The 20,633-nt window shown below is 53.6% G+C and overlaps 1 protein-coding gene across 1 annotated transcript; it reads left to right on the top strand.

Annotated features, from left to right (window-relative positions):
- Positions 1-4,060: 4,060 nt before the first annotated feature.
- CKB (creatine kinase B) lies at positions 4,061-7,129 on the top strand. The gene is made up of 8 exons (XM_052659723.1): positions 4,061-4,107; positions 4,412-4,616; positions 4,798-4,952; positions 5,029-5,161; positions 5,466-5,637; positions 6,243-6,366; positions 6,518-6,707; positions 6,789-7,129. The coding sequence occupies exons 2-8, from the start codon at positions 4,424-4,426 to the stop codon at positions 6,965-6,967; spliced, it is 1,146 nt and encodes a 381-aa protein (XP_052515683.1). The 5' UTR covers positions 4,061-4,107; positions 4,412-4,423; the 3' UTR covers positions 6,968-7,129.
- Positions 7,130-20,633: the final 13,504 nt, after the last annotated feature.

The following is a 20,633-nucleotide window of genomic DNA, read 5'->3' as shown; positions in this document are numbered from 1 at the left end:
CTCCATGACCCTTCCCTGACTGGGCCTGGGTCTTGGAACCCCAGGAGAGAAAGGTGAGGGCCTGTAGTGACCTCCCAGGCCAGTGCTCTGGCCACCAGCTGCTTGTGTGGCTACATAACAGCCTTGCCTCCTCCTCTCGGACAACCCAACTCCATCTACAGCTCACCAACCTTTGTTCCAGGTGACTTTGCACCCGCCGGAATCATCCCTTAATTGCTCTCCTGGGAGATAGCAACTTTCCACTTCTTGGGGGTTCCTCTTACCCAGCCTCTCAGCTACTCAGAGGCTGAGTGCACACTGAGAGCCTAAATTAGGACTCGGTGACTAGGCAGTGGTTTCCTGTGGTCCCAACTTCCCATCGCCTTTCTGTGGGGGACTGGTTGGCCAGCTTCTCCATTGCCCCCTCCTCCAGGCAGCCTTCCCAGGGCTGTCTGTCTTCTCTCTCTGAGTCTGCTCAGCCCGATTCCTCAAGCACCAACTGATTAGCCAGGTCAGGTGGGTACTTTGCCTAGGGCAGAGTTTATATATTGTCCCCCCTCCTTAAAAAAAATCTGATGCTGTGTAAGCCCAATTAAGTGTCATCACTTTGAATCTTCCCCACAATCCTGTGAGAGGGGGACCATTTTACAAACTCAGGGAAGTCAAGTAATTTGCCTAAAATCACACAGCTAATGTGGCCAAAGTGGGATTGGGATTTAAAGCCAGTAAACTTGGCTTCAGAAAACCAAAGGCAGATTGGAAGAAAGGTGGGAACAGGCAGGAACAGGGCCCTGGAGGAGAACAGGAGGCGGACGATGCCCCCTGGGGAGGGCCGTTCTGCTCTGATCTCTGAGCCAAGGTCTCCTCTCCCCTGGCGGGCTGGCCTCCTGCCCCACCATACTCTGTGGCCTCAAGGCAGCCCCTGCCCCTTTTCTGACCCCAACCAACTTCCCCTCTGGGCATTAGGAGGAAGTTCCAGCCCCTGCTTGGGGCCTGGCCCTCCTCCACCAGGCCCACCCTGTGCCTGCTGAGCAGGGCCGTGTCCTGTGGATGAAAGGCCGGGGACTCCGTTGAGGCTCCCCACCCCCTCCAGGGCCAGGTGGTTAATGTGTAACCAAGTGTGATTTCTGAGAAACCTGGATGGTAAACTGGCCGGATGATGTCACCTAGCTTCTTGCCCAGACGCTGCCAAACCGGCTCCTGTGGGCCTTGGGGAGACTGGAGGGTCCATAGGGGAGGGCTCGGTTAGCTGGGAGTAGCGTTCTTCCGCTGAGGTGGAGGCTGGTACACTCCTGGGCCCCCCTCCTTGTTCCCTTGCTCAGTACTACCCAGGCTCTCAAGTGGCCGCTGCCCGGTAGGGGCCTCACCCTGACTTCTGGGTCTAAAGGCCTCCAAGACCCCTCCTCCTTCCCCATCACAGTTGCTGACCACATGTGTTGTCAGTCTGAGTCCAGCCCAGGCGTGGCCAGCTGGGGGACTGCAGGGTGGGCCCTAGGTCAGGTTAGCACAGGGCCAGGCACTGCAGGATCACAGGGGGATTGCCAGACCTCAGACCTGGTTCCCCATCACCCACCTTCTCATCTTCCCTTTGCTCATCTGCAAAACTAGGACAAAACACGCATCTCAGAAGGCTGAGACCTGCTGGAGCCCCAGGCAGGCCCTGGGCAAGACCCCAAGCCTCTCGTCTTCGCTTCTCTAGTGAGGACCTCGCTGGTGGAGGGAGAGGGGAACGGGGTCTTTCCCTTCCCCTGACCCCCAAGTGGGTCAGGCCCTTGGTGGCCTGAAGGTGCGGGGTGGGGACCTTCTGAGAAGCTGCCGAGGCTACAAAGAGGAAGGAAGCCCTGAGCTCTCCCCGCCCCCAATCCCTGGGGTCTGAAAGTCAAGTAGGCCTCCAGGGCCAGCACTCGTTTTCTAGAAACAGAAACTTGAGTCCATCAGGCCTTTGTCCGCCGGGATTTGGGGAGGGCAGGTGCAGATATTTCTAAAATTAGGGAGAAGAGCAGCAGGGGGCACGGAACACAGGAATTTCAGGCTTAAAGGACACCTGTCTGGGCAGTTCAGAGCCATTTGTCTTTTTACCTTGCTTCGCTTTACGGGTCTGAAAAAATGCTGACTGGGAGCAGGTCAGAACACGCCAAATTGAGCAAGGGAAGAGGCAGGAGTCCTCCATGGTAACCGCGGGCTGTGCACAGAGGCAGAGGCAAGGGAACGTGCTCACCCCGTGCTCTGGCGCCCTCAGAGGCCCCAGCACACGGATCGCCGCTCGGCCCCGCCAGAGGCACCCGTCTCCTCCTGGTTCTTGACCGTATCTTGTTCCCTTGGCTGCTTGCTCCCAGCTGCCAAGCTCACAGCCTTCCTCCAGCAGCAGTCCTGTGCCATCCTGGAGGGATTTTGTTGAATAAACACATAGATAAGTGTTTCCCCCATTCCTTGCTTTGTTCACAAAGCAACCATATGATGGACATTAACCATAAAAGCACCAGTTCACTCTTTAAAAAAATATTTACTGATTTATTTTTGGCTGCCCTCGGTCTTCGTTGCTGCGCTCAGGCTTTCCCTAGTTGCGGTGAGCAGGGGCTGCTCTGTGCTGTGGCCTGCGGGCTTCTTCTGGCGGTGGCTTCTCCGCCCTCGGGGCTCAGTAGTTCTGGCGCACAGACTTGGCTGCCCCTTGGGCACGTGGGGTCTTCCTGGACTAGGGCGCGAATCCCTGTCCCCTGCATTGGTCGCTGGACTTTCATCCACTGCACCACCAGGGAAGTCCCCAATTCACGCTTTTTAATAGCCGTGTAATATTCCACACTGGAGAGATGCCTTCCCTGCCCCCGGCCAGTCCCCAAGGGATGGGCATCCGGTTACATGCAGGTTTGTTTGTGTTTGTTTCTCATGCTAGAGAGGACTGGCCTATGTGCACAGAGAGATGAGACTATAGGCTGGATTCCTAGAAGTGGGATTGCCGGGTCATGGAGTACAAAGATTTTACGTTTTAATAAATACTGCCAAATTACTTTCCAAAACTGATGTAGCACTTCACAATGGCAGGCAGCCTGTGAATGCCTATCTCCCTACATTCCAGCCCATAGCCAACACTGGCTGGTGCCAGTCTGGGGTGCTGGGGACAGTGGAAGGCGTAGTCATTACTTTGAATTGCATGATTCTGATTTTCAGTGAGCTTTTTGTTTTTTAAAACTCACATGTGCTTATGTGAGTATTTCCTCCAGCCTCTGCGGAGATTCTCTGAGGACGACCTTTGGGGTGGGGTGTGGAAATGGACTTGTCCCTGGAAGAGAGGGCCCAGGCCTGGGGCTGGGGGCTCTGAGACTGCGCACTTCCCAGCAGGGCCGCAGTCAGTATTCACTCATCAACCAGGAGGGGCTGAGTCTCTGGCTCAGATGACCCCAAAGCCCGGGGACTTGCCCAAGGTCGCGGCACCAAGGGTGCCGCCTGGCTGGGCCGCAGCCAGGCTGCGCCTCCGGCGTGCCTTCGCTCTGCACCAAGATCGCCGGGGAGATGCCTGCGGGCACCTTGAAGAAGGTCGGCGGCTCGCCGCCGACTCAGACTGGGCGGGAGAAGGGTGGGGTGGGGTTGGGGGGGGGTTGTTGGGTGGCGGGGGGTGGCGGTACCTGCCGTGGAAGCCCGGGACGGCTCCCGCCTGGCCCCTCGCCGCGACCACCGTGAGGACTAGCGGGAGGGGGAGAGGCAGGGGCCGGGGCGCCGACCAGGCCGAGCGTTCTCAAGTGCCTGCCGGCTCTCCTGCCTCGGTTTCCCGCTCGGAGGCAGGCGTGGGTGTGGGGGAATCCGGAATGTCCGAGGGCCTGAGGTTCTGGCTTCGGGATCTTGGCGGGCGCGAGGTGGGGTCAGGCAGGCTGCGCGGGGTCCCGGCCAGGGGATAGTCTTGGTGGGCTGTTCGGGGTGGGGTGGGGGGGCTCCGGGGGCAGAGGGTGGCGGACAAAGCGGCGGCACCACCCCGCAGCGCGACCCAATGGAATGAATGGGCTATAAATAGCGGCCAATGGGCGGCCTGCGTTGCGCCCCTTAAGAGCCGCGGGAGCGCGGAGCCGCCGCTGTTCGCCTGCGCCGCGCCCTGAGCTGCAGACTAACCTAGAGCCCCCGCCCCTGTCCGACTGCTCAGTAAGTGAGCCCGGGGGCCAGGGGTGGGGGGCGCGCGGGCACCGAGGCGGGGGTTGTTGTGCACGGAGCTGGGGGCTGGGGCCAGGGCGTCGCGCGCTCCGGACCTCCCGGGGTCCGCCGCCTGGAGTGGGCGCGCCAGTTGGGCCGGGGGTCCTGGGCGCTGTGGTAGCCCCCTGCGTGTAAGCGCCGACCCCGCTGACCTTGACCGAGGCCGGGCTGACCGGAGCCCGGGGCCCTGGGTGGTTAGCAGGTCACCAGGAGGCCCAGAGCCTCGGGACCCGCTGACTCCCGCGTCTCCCCGCAGCCCGCCGCCGCCATGCCCTTCTCCAATAGCCACAACACGCTGAAGCTGCGCTTCCCGGCCGAAGACGAGTTCCCCGACCTCAGCGGCCACAACAACCACATGGCCAAGGTGCTGACCCCCGAACTGTACGCCGAGCTGCGCGCTAAGAGCACCCCGAGCGGCTTCACGGTGGACGACGTCATCCAGACCGGCGTGGACAACCCAGGTACGCGCGCCTCAGTCCCGAGGTCAGGACAGGAGCCCGAGGCTGGGCCCCAGCGCCCCCGCTCCCTGGCTCCCCCCGGGCCGAGGTCCGGGCGCCCTTTTGCGCGCATGGCTGAAGGGTCCGCGGCGGCTTGCTCGGGCCTGGCAGTGACGTCACTGTCCCCATTCCACGCTCCCCCCAGGGCACCCCTATATCATGACCGTGGGCTGTGTGGCCGGCGACGAGGAATCGTACGACGTGTTCAAGGAGCTGTTTGACCCCATCATTGAGGACCGGCACGGAGGCTATAAGCCCACCGACGAGCACAAGACCGACCTCAACCCCGACAACCTGCAGGTGCGGGGTGGCCCGGGGCGAGGGGCCGGCTGGGTGGGGAGGGGTTGCCCAGCGCTCAGCCCTGCACGGCCCCCAGGGCGGCGACGACCTGGATCCCAACTACGTGCTGAGCTCGCGGGTGCGCACGGGCCGCAGCATCCGCGGCTTCTGCCTCCCCCCGCACTGCAGCCGCGGGGAGCGCCGCGCCATCGAGAAGCTCGCCGTCGAAGGTAAGGGTACGGCCCGCTGAGCGGCGCTCTTGGTCCCCGGGCCCTGCCGGCCTGTTTACCAGTCACCGGAGCCGCCGCGCTCTTATCTGTCCGTCGGCTCGGGTTTCCCAGAGGGACCGACGCCCAGCCCCGCGCCCACAGAGCCCTGGGGCCGGACGATGGTCGGCTTGGGCCGTGTCGCTCCGGAGCGGCCCGCCGCTCGGGCCGGGAGGACTGCCTGGGCTCCAGCCAGGCCGAGCGGGCATCCTGGGGGTGCGGGGTGGGGCAGGAGTCCACCCGTCCTCCTGAGCGCGCTCCTCCGCAGCCCTGTCGAGCCTGGACGGTGACCTGGCGGGGAGGTACTATGCGCTCAAAAGCATGACGGAGGCGGAGCAGCAGCAGCTTATCGACGACCACTTCCTTTTCGATAAGCCCGTGTCGCCCCTGCTGCTGGCCTCGGGCATGGCCCGCGACTGGCCCGACGCCCGCGGCATCTGGTGCGTATCCCCCGGCCTCCGCCCGCGCCGTACCGGAGGGAGGAGGGCGGCGCCGCGCTCCTCAGGGGGGTTTGGTGCCGGCCTCCTCGCGGGAGACCTTGACCGCGGAGGTGCGGAGCGCCCCGGGCGGGTGGGGCCGTCTTGTCGGCGTTCCTCCTCCCTCCCCCCGCCTCCGGGAGCCGCGGCTCCTTGTTTGCGCTCTGCTTTCCCACCCGCCGCCCGCGGGGAGTCGGTCAGGTGCAGGGTGACGCAGACGCTTCCTCGAGTGGGGGTGGGGAGCAGGGCTCGCAGGCCCCGGGCGACTCCCCGTGGGCGGGGCGGGGCGGGGCCGGCTGCCTCTGCCCCTCACCCCCTAGGTGGGGACCACAGGGTGCCTGACCGGCTAGCTGGAAACAGCTCAGGGCTTCGCGTGCCCTCTCTCAAGTGCCCTGTGTGCGCCCAGGGTGTTGATGGGGCTAGAGTCCTGATAGCAGCCCCCGGGCCCTAGGGACAGCTGGGGTGAGCACCTCAGCGACTTGGTGCCCCGGCTCTGGGGGCCTCGCGAGGTTTTGTTCCTGGATGTGTCCCTCGTCCGGGGAGGAGACTTGACTGTGCCCCTCCCCCAGGCATAACGATAACAAGACCTTCCTGGTGTGGATCAACGAGGAGGACCATCTGCGGGTCATCTCCATGCAGAAGGGTGGCAATATGAAGGAGGTGTTCACGCGCTTCTGCAACGGCCTCACCCAGGTCAGGGCCAGGCCCCAGGGTTCAGGCAGAGATGGAGGTGCCCCATCAACCCCCGGGGGAGCCCAGGTCTTTGCTGCCTCAGGTCCTGTTCCAGCTGGTCCCCTGGGCGGGTGGCTCAGCCAGGCCTCCCCTCTCACACGTCCATTTCCAGATTGAAACGCTCTTCAAGTCTAAGAACTACGAGTTCATGTGGAACCCTCACCTGGGCTACATCCTCACCTGCCCGTCCAACCTGGGCACGGGGCTGCGGGCCGGGGTGCACATCAAGCTGCCCCACCTGGGCAAGCACGAGAAGTTCTCTGAGGTGCTCAAGCGGCTGCGGCTTCAGAAGCGAGGCACAGGTGAGTAGGGGGTGCCAGGCGGCAGCCCGCTCCCCCGGGGCTGCCCCCCACGCAGCCCCGCTGAACTGGCTGTCTCTCCAGGCGGTGTGGACACGGCCGCCGTGGGTGGGGTCTTTGACGTCTCCAATGCGGACCGCCTGGGCTTCTCGGAGGTGGAGCTGGTGCAGATGGTGGTGGACGGCGTGAAGCTGCTCATCGAGATGGAGCAGCGGCTGGAGCAGGGCCAGGCCATCGATGACCTCGTGCCGGCCCAGAAGTGAGGCCCTGGCCACATCTGCCGCCTCCACCAGCTCCTCCGCTGCTTCCTAACTTATTGCCCAGGCCGTGCCCACCACGTGCCCCGGAGGCTCGCTGTGTGGTGGCTGAGCCCTTAACCTTGCTGTAGAGACTTCCGTCACCCTCGGTAGAGTTTATTTTTGTGATGGCTGAGATGTTGCTGATGCTGAAATAAACTAGGGTTTTGGCCTGCCCCAGGTCTGAGTGGTGCTTCCTCTTTCCAGGGCAGCCCAGGGCCCAGCACCCAGCTCTGAGGCCTGTCCTGTCCTGTCCCATCCGCCTCACTGTTGGCTGGGACCCTGCTGTGCCCGAGTCTATTCCGTGAACCTCTGCCCTCCTGCCTTGGCCCTCCCTGCAGGACCAGGTTGGGCTGCTGGCAGAGACCCAGCCTGAGCATCTAGAGGATCTATTGGGGGCCTGCGGGGTGGAGCCAGGCACTTCACTCAGCCCCAGCCTGTAGCCTGGAGGAGCTCTGCATGCTGGGGGGAAGGGCAGGAGCCCAGAAATTTGGTACTTTGCCAGCTCCGCCCCCGAAAGCCATTTCCTCCTCTTCCAAGCCGCTTCTCCCTGCTGCCTCCCCCTCCCACTCCAACACCTACTCTATTTCCTAAATAATCTCTTTGCTCTGCTTCCTTCCCTTCGAGCCTCCCCAGGCCTAGCCCTCCCGTCCCTCCCAGGGAGCCTCAGGGCCCCCGCAGTGCCCCCATCCTTGCAGCCTCCTCTCCAAGACCCTCCGTGCCCCAGTTCCTGGGCCTCCCATGATGGGTCCCCAAACAGGGAGGGGGTGGGCTGTTAGGGATAAGATCTTACGGTCTGTCTCCCGGCTGCTGCGGTCCTCACCCGCCGTCTCACTTGGGGGTCCCACCATGGGTGGGTGGGCAGGGACCTTACACAGGAGGAATGAGCCAGCTGCACCCCTGGGCTTCTTTGCTCCAGCTCCTCAGTTCACCGACAGTCTCCTGCCCCCTGCTGGCCAGGGCTGCCCCTGCGAAATCAGCTGCGCAGACCTGACCCTCCTGGGGTTACCGTACCACTGGGAGAAGCGTGTCCAGGGCTGGCAGTCATGCCTACCAAGAAGCATGGGCTCTCATGTCCCAGAGGCAGCTTGTCAATTTAGACCCCGGGGACCTGGATGAGGAGGTTGGGGGGGACAGCTGTGGAGTCGGCATGCCCTGGCGTTCTCCTGGGTGGCCAGGCAGTTTGTGAGGGGCTCATGCAGGCAGAGCCTTTGCCGGGCGAGGGGGCAGAGACTGGGTCTAAGAAGGCAAGCCCTCTGGCACAGAAGGGGTCTCTGCACCATCCTGGGAGTCCCGGACTAGCCTGCGGGCCAGGGCCTAGTGCCGAGCTTGCCTTCTCACCACGAAGTTCCAGGTCAGGGGCACGTATCAAGCAGGACTCCTCTTCTCAGCTACTTTTTCAGCTACGGTCCCCCTCCAGCAAGTGGGGTCTGGGCCAGGCCAGGCAGTGCTTTGTAAACTGTGATTCAGAGCAGGAAGCACAGAAGTGCACCCCTCTGGGAAGGCCCCTCCCTGCTGAGGGGGGCTTGAGCAGCCCAGAAGAGGCAGCAGCAGGGTGGGAGGCCTCCCTGCTCGTCCAGGAGCTGCCAGGGTAGCTGTGTTCCCATGATCTGTGTGGCCAGCAGGCAGGGTTCCAGGCCTGTCAGCCCGTGTTCACCATGAGGCCCTTGCCGGTGTGCTCCCTCCACCTGGAGGGGCCCCCTGCTTGTCCAGCCCCCCTCACCACCCGGGACTTGAGTCAGGGTTTAGGCTCAGGAATGACTGCTTGGATACCTGAGGGGCCTGGCCTGGCAGGCATATCGCTTCCTGATAAAGAGATGTCTCACACCTTCACCACCTAGACTGTCAGTGGGATGTGCCCCATACTAGCAGTGATCACACCAAAGGAGATGGAACTTCAGGTCACCCTGTGCGGGCGTATCACCAGGACGGCCTGGTGGGCAGGGCTCCCTGCAGGATTTCTTACCAGACAGGAAAGTCAACACCCTGGGAGCCTCGCCCTCGTGCCCGCAGCTGGGCGGGGCCCTCAGGAAGCGGGTCAAGCTCCCTGGGACCCTGTAGGGAGAAGTGTCTTCCGCAGGCTCAGGGCCACTCTGACTCACACCCACTGCTGCTCCCTGGGCCACTCGTTCACTCACTTTTCACTGAACGTGAACTTGCAAACTGCACTATTTTTGGAACAAGACATAGCTGATGATACAATCCAGTGAGAGCACTTCTGCTCAGCTGTCCGTGGACCCTTCAGCCAGAGTCCCTACAACCTCCCCCCCCTTTCCTCTGGATTCAAGAGACCTTTAAATGGGGCGATTTTAATATCCCTTGAAACTACAGTCAAACATGGGAAGTCTAAGAAATGCCCAGCCACATGGCAACACACACTGGTCCTCACTCAGTGCCCGGAGTGGAAGTCACCTGGGAGCACCAGAGCCCATCGCACCTGCAGGGCAGCCAGGGCCCGGCCAGGACGCCCCTCACTGCGATGCCAACAACAGTGGGCGGGAGGAGGGCGATGCTCGCTGTTGCCCGCCCCCAGATGCCAGCAGTATCGCTCACCCTGCTCGGGACAGTGGGAAGAATCTCTCTCTCTCTCTCTCTCTCTCTCTCTCTCTCTCTCTCTCTCTCTCTCTCTCTCTCTCTCTCTCTCTCTCGGCACTGCCAAGTGTCCCCTGGGGGCCCATATCGCCCTCAGCCCCTTCAAGAACCACAGAGATAACGAAGAATGCAATCACTCAGAACAGGGGCGAGCTGGTCAGGCTTCCAACAATAAAGGTCTGGCTACAAAACTGGGCCACCTCCCTCCCTCAATGTGGCGCCACGCAGGCGAGAACTTGGTGAGCCGGCGACATGCTTAAAACAGAAGTGTAAAAGCAGGTTATAAAACAGCTTGTCCTTGTGGGATCCCACACAGATCACGGATGGAAAAATCCCGGAGAACAGTAGTCGGCTGTGGGTGGCGGGGTAACAGGTGACTTCCTTCTTTATAGTTTCTTTTCCAGATTTTCTACAGTGAACATGTATTTCTTATATAAATAGCTGAAACAATTTTTTTTTTTTTGGAATGGTTTAAAATAAACGCTCTAAGGTGTCCTAGTTGGTGGGAGACGAGGCTTCTCTCCTTACTTCCTGGACTGTCTACTGGTCCCAGCCTCCTCACCAGCCCAGCCAGCAGGTGGGTGTTGCCTCACTTCTGCAGACAAGCAGCCTCCTTCACAAGGACCCTATACTGAGGGGAGCTTGTCTCCTGCGGGTATCACTGCCTGAAGGCACTCCAGCCCCACCCTTGGGCTCTGCTCCTTTCTTTCTGTTGTTTCAGTGATAAACTGTTTAGTTAAGTCTCCTCCCTCTGGGTCTGAAGGATTTCGGCCCTGACTCTGGTTGCTTGTCCCCCTGACTGGCTCTTGATCCTTTCCTTGACTGATCCAAGGGGCCTCCTTAGGCTAACCAACCTGGCAGACTAGGAGATCATAGGGACCCTGTTGTTGACACTGGGAGAATGCCAGGACAAGTAAGTACCATCAGCCATGACCCATCAGACCCCTGCCAAGCCATCCCAATAAAACACAGGAGCAACTGTAAGCATCCAGATGGACTCCCGGCTAGGATGCATATTATTAGCTAACTGGGGAAAATCTGGACATCACACATGGACATCACCAGATGGTCAACATCGAAATCAGATTGATTATATTCTTTGCAGCCAAAGATGGAGAAGCTCTATACAGTCAACAAAAACAAGACCAGGAGCTGACTGCAGCTCAGATCATGAACTCCTTATTGCCAAATTCAGACTTAAATTGAAGAAAGTAGGGAAAACCACTAGACCATTCAGGTATGACCTAGATCAAATCCCTTATGATTATAAAGTGGAAGTGAGCAATAGATTTAAGGGTCTAGATCTGATAGAGTGAGTACCTGATGAACTATGGAATGAGGTTCGTGACATTGTACAGGAGACAGGGATCAAGACCATCCCCATGGAAAAGAAATGCAAGAAAGCAAAATGGCTGTCTGGGGAGGCCTTACAAATAGCTGTGAAAAGAAGAGAGGTGAAAAGCCAAGGAGAAAAGCAAAGATATAAGCATCTGAATGCAGAGTTCCAAAGAATAGCAAGAAGAGATAAGAAAGGCTTCTTCAGCGATCAATGCAAAGAAATAGAGGAAAACAACAGAATGGGAAAGACTAGAGATCTCTTTGAGAAAATCAGAGATACCAAGGGAACATTTCATGCAAAGATGGGCTTGATAAAGGACAGAAATGGTATGGACCTAACAGAAGCAGAAGATATTAAGAAGAGGTGGCAAGAAAACACGGAAGAACTGTACAAAAAAGATCTTCACGACCAGATAATCATGATGACGTGATCACTAATCTAGAGACAGACATCTTGGAATGTGAGGACAAGTGGGCCTTAGAAAGCATCACTACGAACAAAGCTAGTGGAGGTGATGGAACTCCAGTTGAGCTATTTCAAATCCTGAAAGATGATGTTGTGAAAGTGCTGCACTCAATATGCCAGCAAATTTGGGAAACTCAGCAGTGGCCACAGGACTGGAAAAGGTCAGTTTTCATTCCAATCCCAAAGAAAGGCAATGCCAAAGAATGCTCAAACTACCACACAATTGCACTCATCTCACATGCTAGTAAAGTAAAGCTCAAAATTCTCCAAGCCAGGCTTCAGCAATATGTGAACCGTGAACTCCCTGATGTTCAAGCTGGTTTTCGAAAAGGCAGAGGAACCAGAGATCAAATTGCCAACATCCACTGGATCATGGAAAAAGCAACATCTATTTCTGCTTTATTGACTATGCCAAAGCCTTTGACTGTGTGGATCACAATAAACTGTGGAAAATTCTGAAAGAGATGGGAATACCAGACCACCTAACCTGCCTCTTGAGAAATCTGTATTCAGGTCAGGAAGCAACAGTTAGAACTGGACATGGAACAACAGACTGGTTCCAAATAGGAAAAGGAGTACGTCAAGGCTGTACATTGTCACCCTGCTTATTTAACTTCTATGCAGAGTATATCACGAGAAACGCTGGACTGGAAGAAACACAAGCTGGAATCAAGATTGTTGGGAGAAACAGCAATAACCTCAGATATGCAGATGACACCACCCTTATGACAGAAAGTGGAGAGGAGCTAAAAAGCCTCTTGATGAAAGTGAAAGAGGAGAGTGAAAAAGTCGGCTTAAAGCTCAACATTCAGAAAACGAAGATCATGGCATCTGGTCCCATCACTTCATGGGAAATAAATGGGGAACAGTAGAAAGTGTCAGACTTTACTTTTTTGGGCTCCAAAATCACTGCAGATGGTGACTGCAGCCATGAAATGAAAAGATGCTTACTCCTTGGAAGAAAAGTTATGACCAACCTAGACAGTATATTCAAAAGCAGAGACATTACTTTGCCGACTAAGGTCCGTCTAGTCAAGGCTATGGTTTTTCCAGTGGTCATGTATGGATGTGAGTGAGAGTTGGACTGTGAAGAAGGCTGAGCGCCGAAGAATTGATGCTTTTGAACTGTGGTGTTGGAGAAGACTCTTGAGAGTCCCTTGGACTGCAAGGAGATCCAACCAGTCCATTCTGAAGGAGATTAGCCCTGGGATTTCTTTGGAGGGAATGATGCTAAAGCTGAAGCTCCAGTACTTCAGACACCTCATGCGAAGAACTGACTCACTGGAAAAGACTCTGATGCTGGGAGGGGTTGGGGGCAGGAGGAGAAGGGGACAACCCAGGATGAGATTCCTGGATGGCATCGTAGACTCGATGGACGTGAGTCTGAGTGAACTCCGGGAGATGGTGATGGACAGGGAGGCCTGTGTGCTGCAATTCATGGGGTCGCAAAGAGTCGGACACGACTGAGCGACTGAACTGATCTGAACTGGGGAAAATTTAGACCGATAGGGCAAAAAAGTATTAGGTCATTAAATTGTAATACCATCTTGCAGCTGGTCATATTTTATAAAAGAAAAAGCACATGGGGAGGGGAGTCCCATCAAATGTTCAAATGAAAGTCACTCAGTCGTGTTGGACTCTTTGCAATCCCATGGACTATACAGTTTATGGGATTCTCCAGGCCAGATCACCGGAGTGGGTAGCCTATCCCTTCTCCAGTGGATCTTCCTGACCCAGGAATTGAACCGGGGTCTCCTGCATTGCAGGGGAATTCTTTACCAGCTATCAAGGAAGCAAGACCCTATTCCAAAATCTGAGTCTAGAGAACTGCCTGGCTCACAGCCCGTCCTCCCACAGGAACCCCATGTTTCAGATGATCCCCTTATGCGTCAACCTCCCTGAGGTCCACAGGGAGCTCCTACGTATCCCAATTCTGAAGGGGTGACAGTCTTCCAGACCATTTACCTCTAATGTACCATCTGGGGAGCTGGAGACCCCAGACTCCTATCAATAAGCTCATGGATATGGTCTTTGGGATATTTAACAGTATAGATAGCGTACAAGGGGCTACCCTGGTGGCTCAGATGATAAAGAATCCGCCTGCAAAGCAGATGTGGGTTCGATCTCTGGGTTGGGAAGATCCCCTGGAGAAGGGAATGGCAACCCACTCCAGTATTCCTGACGGAGAATTCCATGGCCAGAGGAGACAGGCAGGCTACAGTCCATGGGGCTACAAAGAGCTGGACATGACTATTTCTCTTTTTCTTTATAGGGGAGAAGAGACGAAAAGGATTTGGGGACAACATGAAAAAGCCTAATTATTGGCACCAGCCATAAGCCCAGCACCACCTCAGGGTTATGCACCCTTGCGAAGACCCATGCTAAGGACACGACCCAGGAAGCCTGGGTCAGAGCCACTCTCTCAGAGAAAATATGTTTTAAGTGTGGACAAGAGGGCCACTGGAAGCGTGACTGTCGCCAGTCCTGAAGGGATACTGGGGCTCTCAAACCAATGATGGCTGAGAGGACCAGAGGCTGACGGGGCCCAGGGCTCCCCGTCTCCCAAAGAACACCTGGAGAAGCCTCCGGGGTTCATTTCTCTGGAAAAGCCTCAGGTAAGCCTTGATGTGGCTGGTAGGAGTTTTCTTAGCAGACTGACCGACCTCCCTCTCAACCCTGTAGGATGACGGGGACTGATGGAAAGCCCCAGACCAAGCACTGCTCCTGCCTGAGTGCACCGCCCCCTTGCTGGGAACGGACGTGCTCACTAAATCCCAGGCCACAGTACAGTCCGGAGACCCTCAAAGAAAAGGCGCCCAAGAAACAGTTGCTCCTTTTACCAGAGCATGCTCAGTCCCAAGCGAGAGGTCTCCGTTCTATCCCATCCAAGTTGTCAAACTATGGGCTGCTGACCTGGTTCACGGTGCTGGAAGTGAAGGTGGCTTTCTTCTGCACCCAGACTCTCAACACCTCTTCGCCTTCAAGTGGACAGACCAGACACTGCAGTGCCAGGAACATTTCCGCTCTGTGTGCTTATAAAACTCAAGCCAACGGTGCCCACAGGATACGAATGGAACCAAAAGTCTGGCAAAAAGTTGTCCTGGTACCTTTAAAAATGGGATTCCACAGGGCTATAGACAAGCCTCCTTAATCAAAGGCCAGACTGAGGGCCACACAAAATTGTAAACAGATTACCAAAATGGGAGGCCAATGGTCTGACTAAACTAGCCGTACCTGACAGGAATTTTGGGGAGGGCTTACCCCCTAAGTAAAACGAGGAAAAGTGAAACATTCCAACATGGGTGAGCACGAGTGTGTCAGTCTCTCAACAGCATTGAGGTAGCCACCAAATTCTTTTTAAAAAAGAAAAAAAAAATTGTCCTTGTTTTACAAGTCTTCACAGAACTAGAGGTGTGGCTCTAAAGGTAATCCCAAACCCAGCAATCCTTCACCACTCCCAAAACCTTGCCTATTGGTCTTAAAATGTATTAAGATTAATTAAAGAACGGGGACACCAAGTCATCCTGGGAGGAGCGCACCTGTGCCTTCGAGACACAAATGTCCTACCTGGTCTTCTCACCTCTGCCATCTTTTTAAAATACAAAAAAGTGGAATCACTTGTTTGACTCAGTATGAATAGAATGCCCTTGTGGCTCAGCTGGTAAAGAATCTGCCTGCAAAGTGAGAGACCTGGGTTCAATCCCTGTGTTGGGAAGATCCCCTGGAGGAGGGAAAGGCTACCCACTCCAGTATTCTGGCCTGGAGAATTTTTGTTAGGGCTACAGTCCAAGGGGTCACCAAGAGTCGGACATGACTGAGCGACTCTCACTTTCAGACTTAAGACACGCCACAAGCAGCAGAGGCCTTCAGCATGGCACAGGGCACTACAGCCAACACCCTGTTCTGTTCCTCATCGCTCAGTCGTGTCTGACTCTTTGTGACCCCATGGACTGTAGCCCGCCAGGCCCCTCTGTCCATGGGGATTGTCCAACCCAACCCAATCCACTGGAGTGGGTTGCCATGCTCTCCTCCAGGGGATCTTCCTAACCCAGGGATCGAACCCAGGTCTCCCGCATTGCAGGTGGATTCTTTGCCATCTGAGCCACCAGGGAAGCCCAAGAATAGTGGAGTGGGTAGCCTATCCCTTCTCCAGGGCATCTTCCCAACCCAGGAATTCAACCAGGGTTTCCTGCACTGCAGGCATTCTTTACCAGCTGAGCTACCAGGGAAGCCCCAATATCTTGTAATAACCTACAATGGAAAATAATTTCAAAAATAATATATGTATATAAGTGAATCACCAAAAAAATTCTACTTTTTGAAAATAAGTATTTATCTTTTAGCTAAGTTTTCTAAATGTCCTTTGGACATCCAATAACAAGGAGTGATACACAACATTTTAAATATATTTGTGTAGGATATAAGACTGATATGATTTTTGGATTTTTGCTATATCTATTTTTCTTTGTTGTTACATGTCTAATGGTTTATGATGTCTATCTTCTGTGTGAACTGTACCTTTTATCATTAAAAATATTCATCTTTGTTTCATTAAAAATAATATAATGCAAATTTTGAAAGAGGGAGTAAATAATTTGGAACAGGGACTGTTCCAATGGTCCAGTGGTCCAGAAACTGCCTTGCAAAGCAGGGGATGCAGGTCTGATCCCTGGTCAGGGAACTAAGATCTGACATGCCACGGAAGAACAAAGTCCCCACACCAAAACTAGAGCCTGTGTGTGGCAACAAAAGACCTCATGTGCTGCAACCAATAACCCACACAGACAAATCTTAATAAATTAATAACTTGGAACTTGTCAAGGAAAATGAAAATCTTAAGCATTTTCCATAAATATTAGGAGAAAGGGTTTAGCCAGTGAGACAAATAAGCTTGATTTGTTCCCTCTGCCAGAAACTCAGTTTCAATCCAACCTCTTTTGCAGACTAATGGGTTTATACTGCTGTACCTGACTCATGGCTGAAATTTTAGAACAGGAACTCTGGGGCCTCTGTGTTTGCCTGTTCAAATGTATCTATATGTGTGTTGTAGATGTAAGGTACTGCCAAAAATTAATTCGTAAAATTGACTTAAAGAAAATTAAGCGCTTATATAAATACTCAGAAAATAATCTGGCCAGAATGAACTTCAGTTTCACATCATCTGGAAAATATTTAGTACTAAACTGATGTCATCAATGTTACGTACCATGGTTTACTAGACCTTGTATCTATTGCTAATGTATCAGCAAGAAAAATAACTCAACAAGGAAAAACTTTTGAGGAAATCATGTGTTTTCAGTAAAAGAAGGTGTGAGGAATGAAAAAATACTGAAGAGTTATGTACAATCAGGATTTTCTAAGATTGGATTGAGTTTAGTTGGATTTCGGGAATGTTTAACTAGCATTATTTAGTATGTTGGGAGAAACGAAGAGGAACACCTGGATTCGTTTTCCTGTTAAAAGGGAACAAAGTCTTCCTGGAATGTCTTTTAACTTCCGACCAAGGACAGAATCCTTGCCCCCTCCAGTGGGAGTGCAGAGTCTCAGCCCCGGGACCACCAGGGGAGTGCTGGAGCGCCTCTGGTAACAGGTCGCGTGAGTGACCTGTGTCTGCTTTTGAGATCTCTTGTCGCTTTGTTGGTCACTCAGTCCTGTCCGACTCTGCGACCCCACGGACTGTAGCCCACCAGGCTCCTCTGTCCATGGAATTCTCCCGGCAAGAATACTGGAGTGGGTTGCCATTTCCTTCTCCAGGGGATCTTCCCAACCCAGCGATCGAACCCAGGTCTCCCACATTGCAGGCATATGCGTTAACCTCTGAGCCACCAGGGAAGCCCAAACTATTTCACCTTTTCCTTCTGTTAAAAGACCAAGGAGTGGGCGGTTCCAGAAAAGAGAGTTCCAGAAAAACAGCTACCTCTGCTTTACTGACTAAGCCAAAGTCTTTGACTGTGTGGATCACAACAAACTGTGGAAAATTCTTAAAAGAGATGGGAATACCAGACCTTTTTACCTGCCTCCTGAGAAATCTGTATGCAGGTCAAGAAGCAAGTAAGAGCCAGATGTGGAACAGACTGGTTCCAAATCACTTGATGGCAAATAGATCGGAAACAATGGAAACAGACTTTATTTTCTCTGGCTCCAAAATCACTGTGGATGGTGACTGCAGCCATGAAATTAAAAGACGTTTGCTCCTTGGAAGAAAAGCTATGACCCACCTAGATAGCATACTAAGAAGCAGAGACATTACTTTGTCAACAAAGGTCTGTCTAGTCAAGCTTTGGTTTTTCCAGTACTCATGTATGGATGTGAGAGTTGGAGTATAAAGAAAGCTGAGTGCGAAAGAATTGATGGTTTTGAACTGTAGTGTTGGAGAAGACTCTTGAGAGTCCCTTGGACTGCAAGATCAAACCAGTCCATCCTAAAGGAAATCAGTCCAGAATATTCACTGGCAAGACTGATGTTGAAGCTGAAACTCCAATACTTTGGCCACCTGATGCAAAGAACTGACTCACTGGAAAAGACTCAGATGCTGGGAAAGATGGAAGGTTGGAGGAGAAGGGGACAACAGAGGATGAGATGGTTGGGTGGCAGCACCGACTCAATGGACACGAGTTTGAGCAAGCTCTGGGAGTTGGTATTGGACAGGAAGGCCTGGTGTGCTGCGTCCATGGGGTCGCAGAGTCAGACATGACTGAGCCACTGAACTGAACTGAACTGAACTGAGTGGGTGGTGGCCCAAATCCTGGTAATCTCCGCTCCTTTCCCCAAATAGTTGGAATAATCCTCCCACTCATTAGCATACGAAATTACCCAGCCTACACAAACTAACTGCACCACACTTTGCAGCTGCACTCACCCTCTGCGATGGTCCACACTGTCTGCGGAGTATGCTTCTCTCTGAATCTGAATAAACCCACTTCTCACCTATCATTTTGTCTCACTGAATTCTTTGTGATGAGACATCAAGAACCTGAGCTTCATTAGGTCCTCAGATCAGGTAATGTGGGTTTTGGCTGAGTCTGAGTACCAGCCATGTGGGTTTGAGTCCCAAACAGGGTTTTGGCTGGGTTTGAGTCCTAACCACATGGGTTCAAGTCCCAATCTGAGGTAAACAGTTTCAGCAGTGAGAAATCCTATTTGATCAAGTATTTTGAAACTTTCTGACAAACTTTCTAAATATCAAATTTTAATCAAAAGTTCTTTTGACTTTTAGCTAATTTTGCGATGCTTCAGAGGGACCCTGAGGCATCTCAGCAATATTTTACCATTATTATTTAGCATGTTAACTTACATGGAGAGCATTATCACGAGTCATAATCCTACTTAAAAACATACTGTTTGGGGGTGGGAGGGAGGGGATATATGTATACATACAGCTAACTCACTCTGTTGCACAACGTTGTAAGGCAACTCTACCCCCAATAAAAAATTCTTAATTTAAAAATATAATGTATGGATGTTATTAATGCAGAAACTCTAAAAATTACATACTTTCTAAAATTTGAACATGTCCTGGTATAATGCTAGAGCTCCAGTTGTTACCTTAAAATGCTGTATGTCCTATCAGTAATTAAGCTCGTCAGTGACACTGTATCAGGTGTTTAACTGCGCCTTTTAAGTCTTCTGTTGTTTATAGACAGTTACTGTACCCTGATGCTATTACAAAAATGCTTCATCTTCAGAAATAGGAAGACTGTGGAAGCAGGTTTAACAATTCCACATCAAGATAATGGCTGTGTGAGGATTGCAGGCCATACCTACTCAAAACAAGGAGCTGTCTTGGCCCTGGGGCCCCTAGATCAGGCATCCAGAGATTTTCACTCCCCGACAGGCAGGGTGGACGCCCCTACTCAACCCGGAAGCAGCTGCAGAAGATGGACTGTTGTCCCTCTGCTTTCCAGAAGAACATGGGGGTAAATCTCAGAGGGGTGAACTAGTCAGGAAGGGGGCCCGGCACAACCTTTAAAAGAATGACACAGCCCACGAACATGCCATAAGCGGACTAGGAACATCTAAGTCCAAGACGGTGGACGAGTGGGCTTCCACTAGACCTCGAGCCTCAGTGTAAGCTCACTGTAACATATCAGAAAGTTAAGTGACACCTCCACAGGCACCATACTTCCAAGGCAGACAGTCAAGGTTAAAAAGTGGGCAGTGGCCCAGTTCCTGGAAATCCCTGCCCCTTCCCCCAAACAGCTGGAGTGCTCCTACTCATTAGCGAATGCAATCACCCATCCTTATAAAAACTGACATCCTCATCCCTTAGGGTCACTCTCATCTTCTGAGATGGCCCACACCCTGTCTATGGAATGCAGTTTTGTTCAGACACTAAGTTGAGACCGGTTATCTGCAACCTCATGGACTGCAGTACGTCAAGCTTCCCTGTCCTTCACCATCTCCTGGAGTTGGCTCAAACTCGTGTCCATTGCGTCGGTGATGCCATCCAGCCATCTCAACCTGTTGGCCCCTTCTCTTTTTGCCTTCAGTCTTTCCCAGCACCTGGGTCTTTTCCAACGAGTCAGATCTTCCCATCAGGTGGCCAAATTATTGGAGTTTCAGCTTCAGCATCAGTCCTTCCAATGGATACACAAGGTTGATTTCCTTTAGGATGGACTGGTTTGATCTCCTTGCTGTCCAAGGGACTTTCAAGAGTCTTCTCCAGCACCACAGTTTGAAAGCATCAATTCTTCGGCGCTCAGCCTTCTCTATGGAAGGCTCTCACATCCGTATATGACTACTGGAGAAACCACAGCTTTCCCTATAGGGACCGTTGTTGGCAAAGTGATGTCTCTGCTTTTTAATAGTATGTCCCCGAATAAACCTGCTTCCTCACTAAACAGAAAAGAAGGGCCTCAGCCATCCTTCTCCGTGCATGTTATCCTATGCTGGCTATGGGGTCAGGTTCTAGGTCTTTCCCCATTCATCCCACCCCACCCAAACTGGGCTGCTCCTCTGTCTGGTACAGGTGGTCTGTGTTAATACATGCCCTGCTTGTTTTAGAAATGCACCATTTAGGAAATAAATGAACTATCAAGTTTCCAATGGAGTAAGAAGTCTAGTTCTGTCAACACTTGGACCCATCATTTCAGAGAGAATCACAATTTCAGAAGAGCATAGAAAAGGTGGTCCATACTCATCCACACGTGGAAGTGTTGACTGTTTGACAGAGGCCACTCGCACGCAACACCAACAGTCACGGCACCAGGGCAGTGTCTGTCTGAGTGGAAGCGCCTT

This window comes from Budorcas taxicolor, chromosome 21, assembly GCF_023091745.1.
Source record: "Budorcas taxicolor isolate Tak-1 chromosome 21, Takin1.1, whole genome shotgun sequence".
NCBI classification, from domain to species: domain Eukaryota; kingdom Metazoa; phylum Chordata; class Mammalia; order Artiodactyla; family Bovidae; genus Budorcas; species Budorcas taxicolor.
This window is presented reverse-complemented; position numbering and strand designations above follow the sequence as displayed.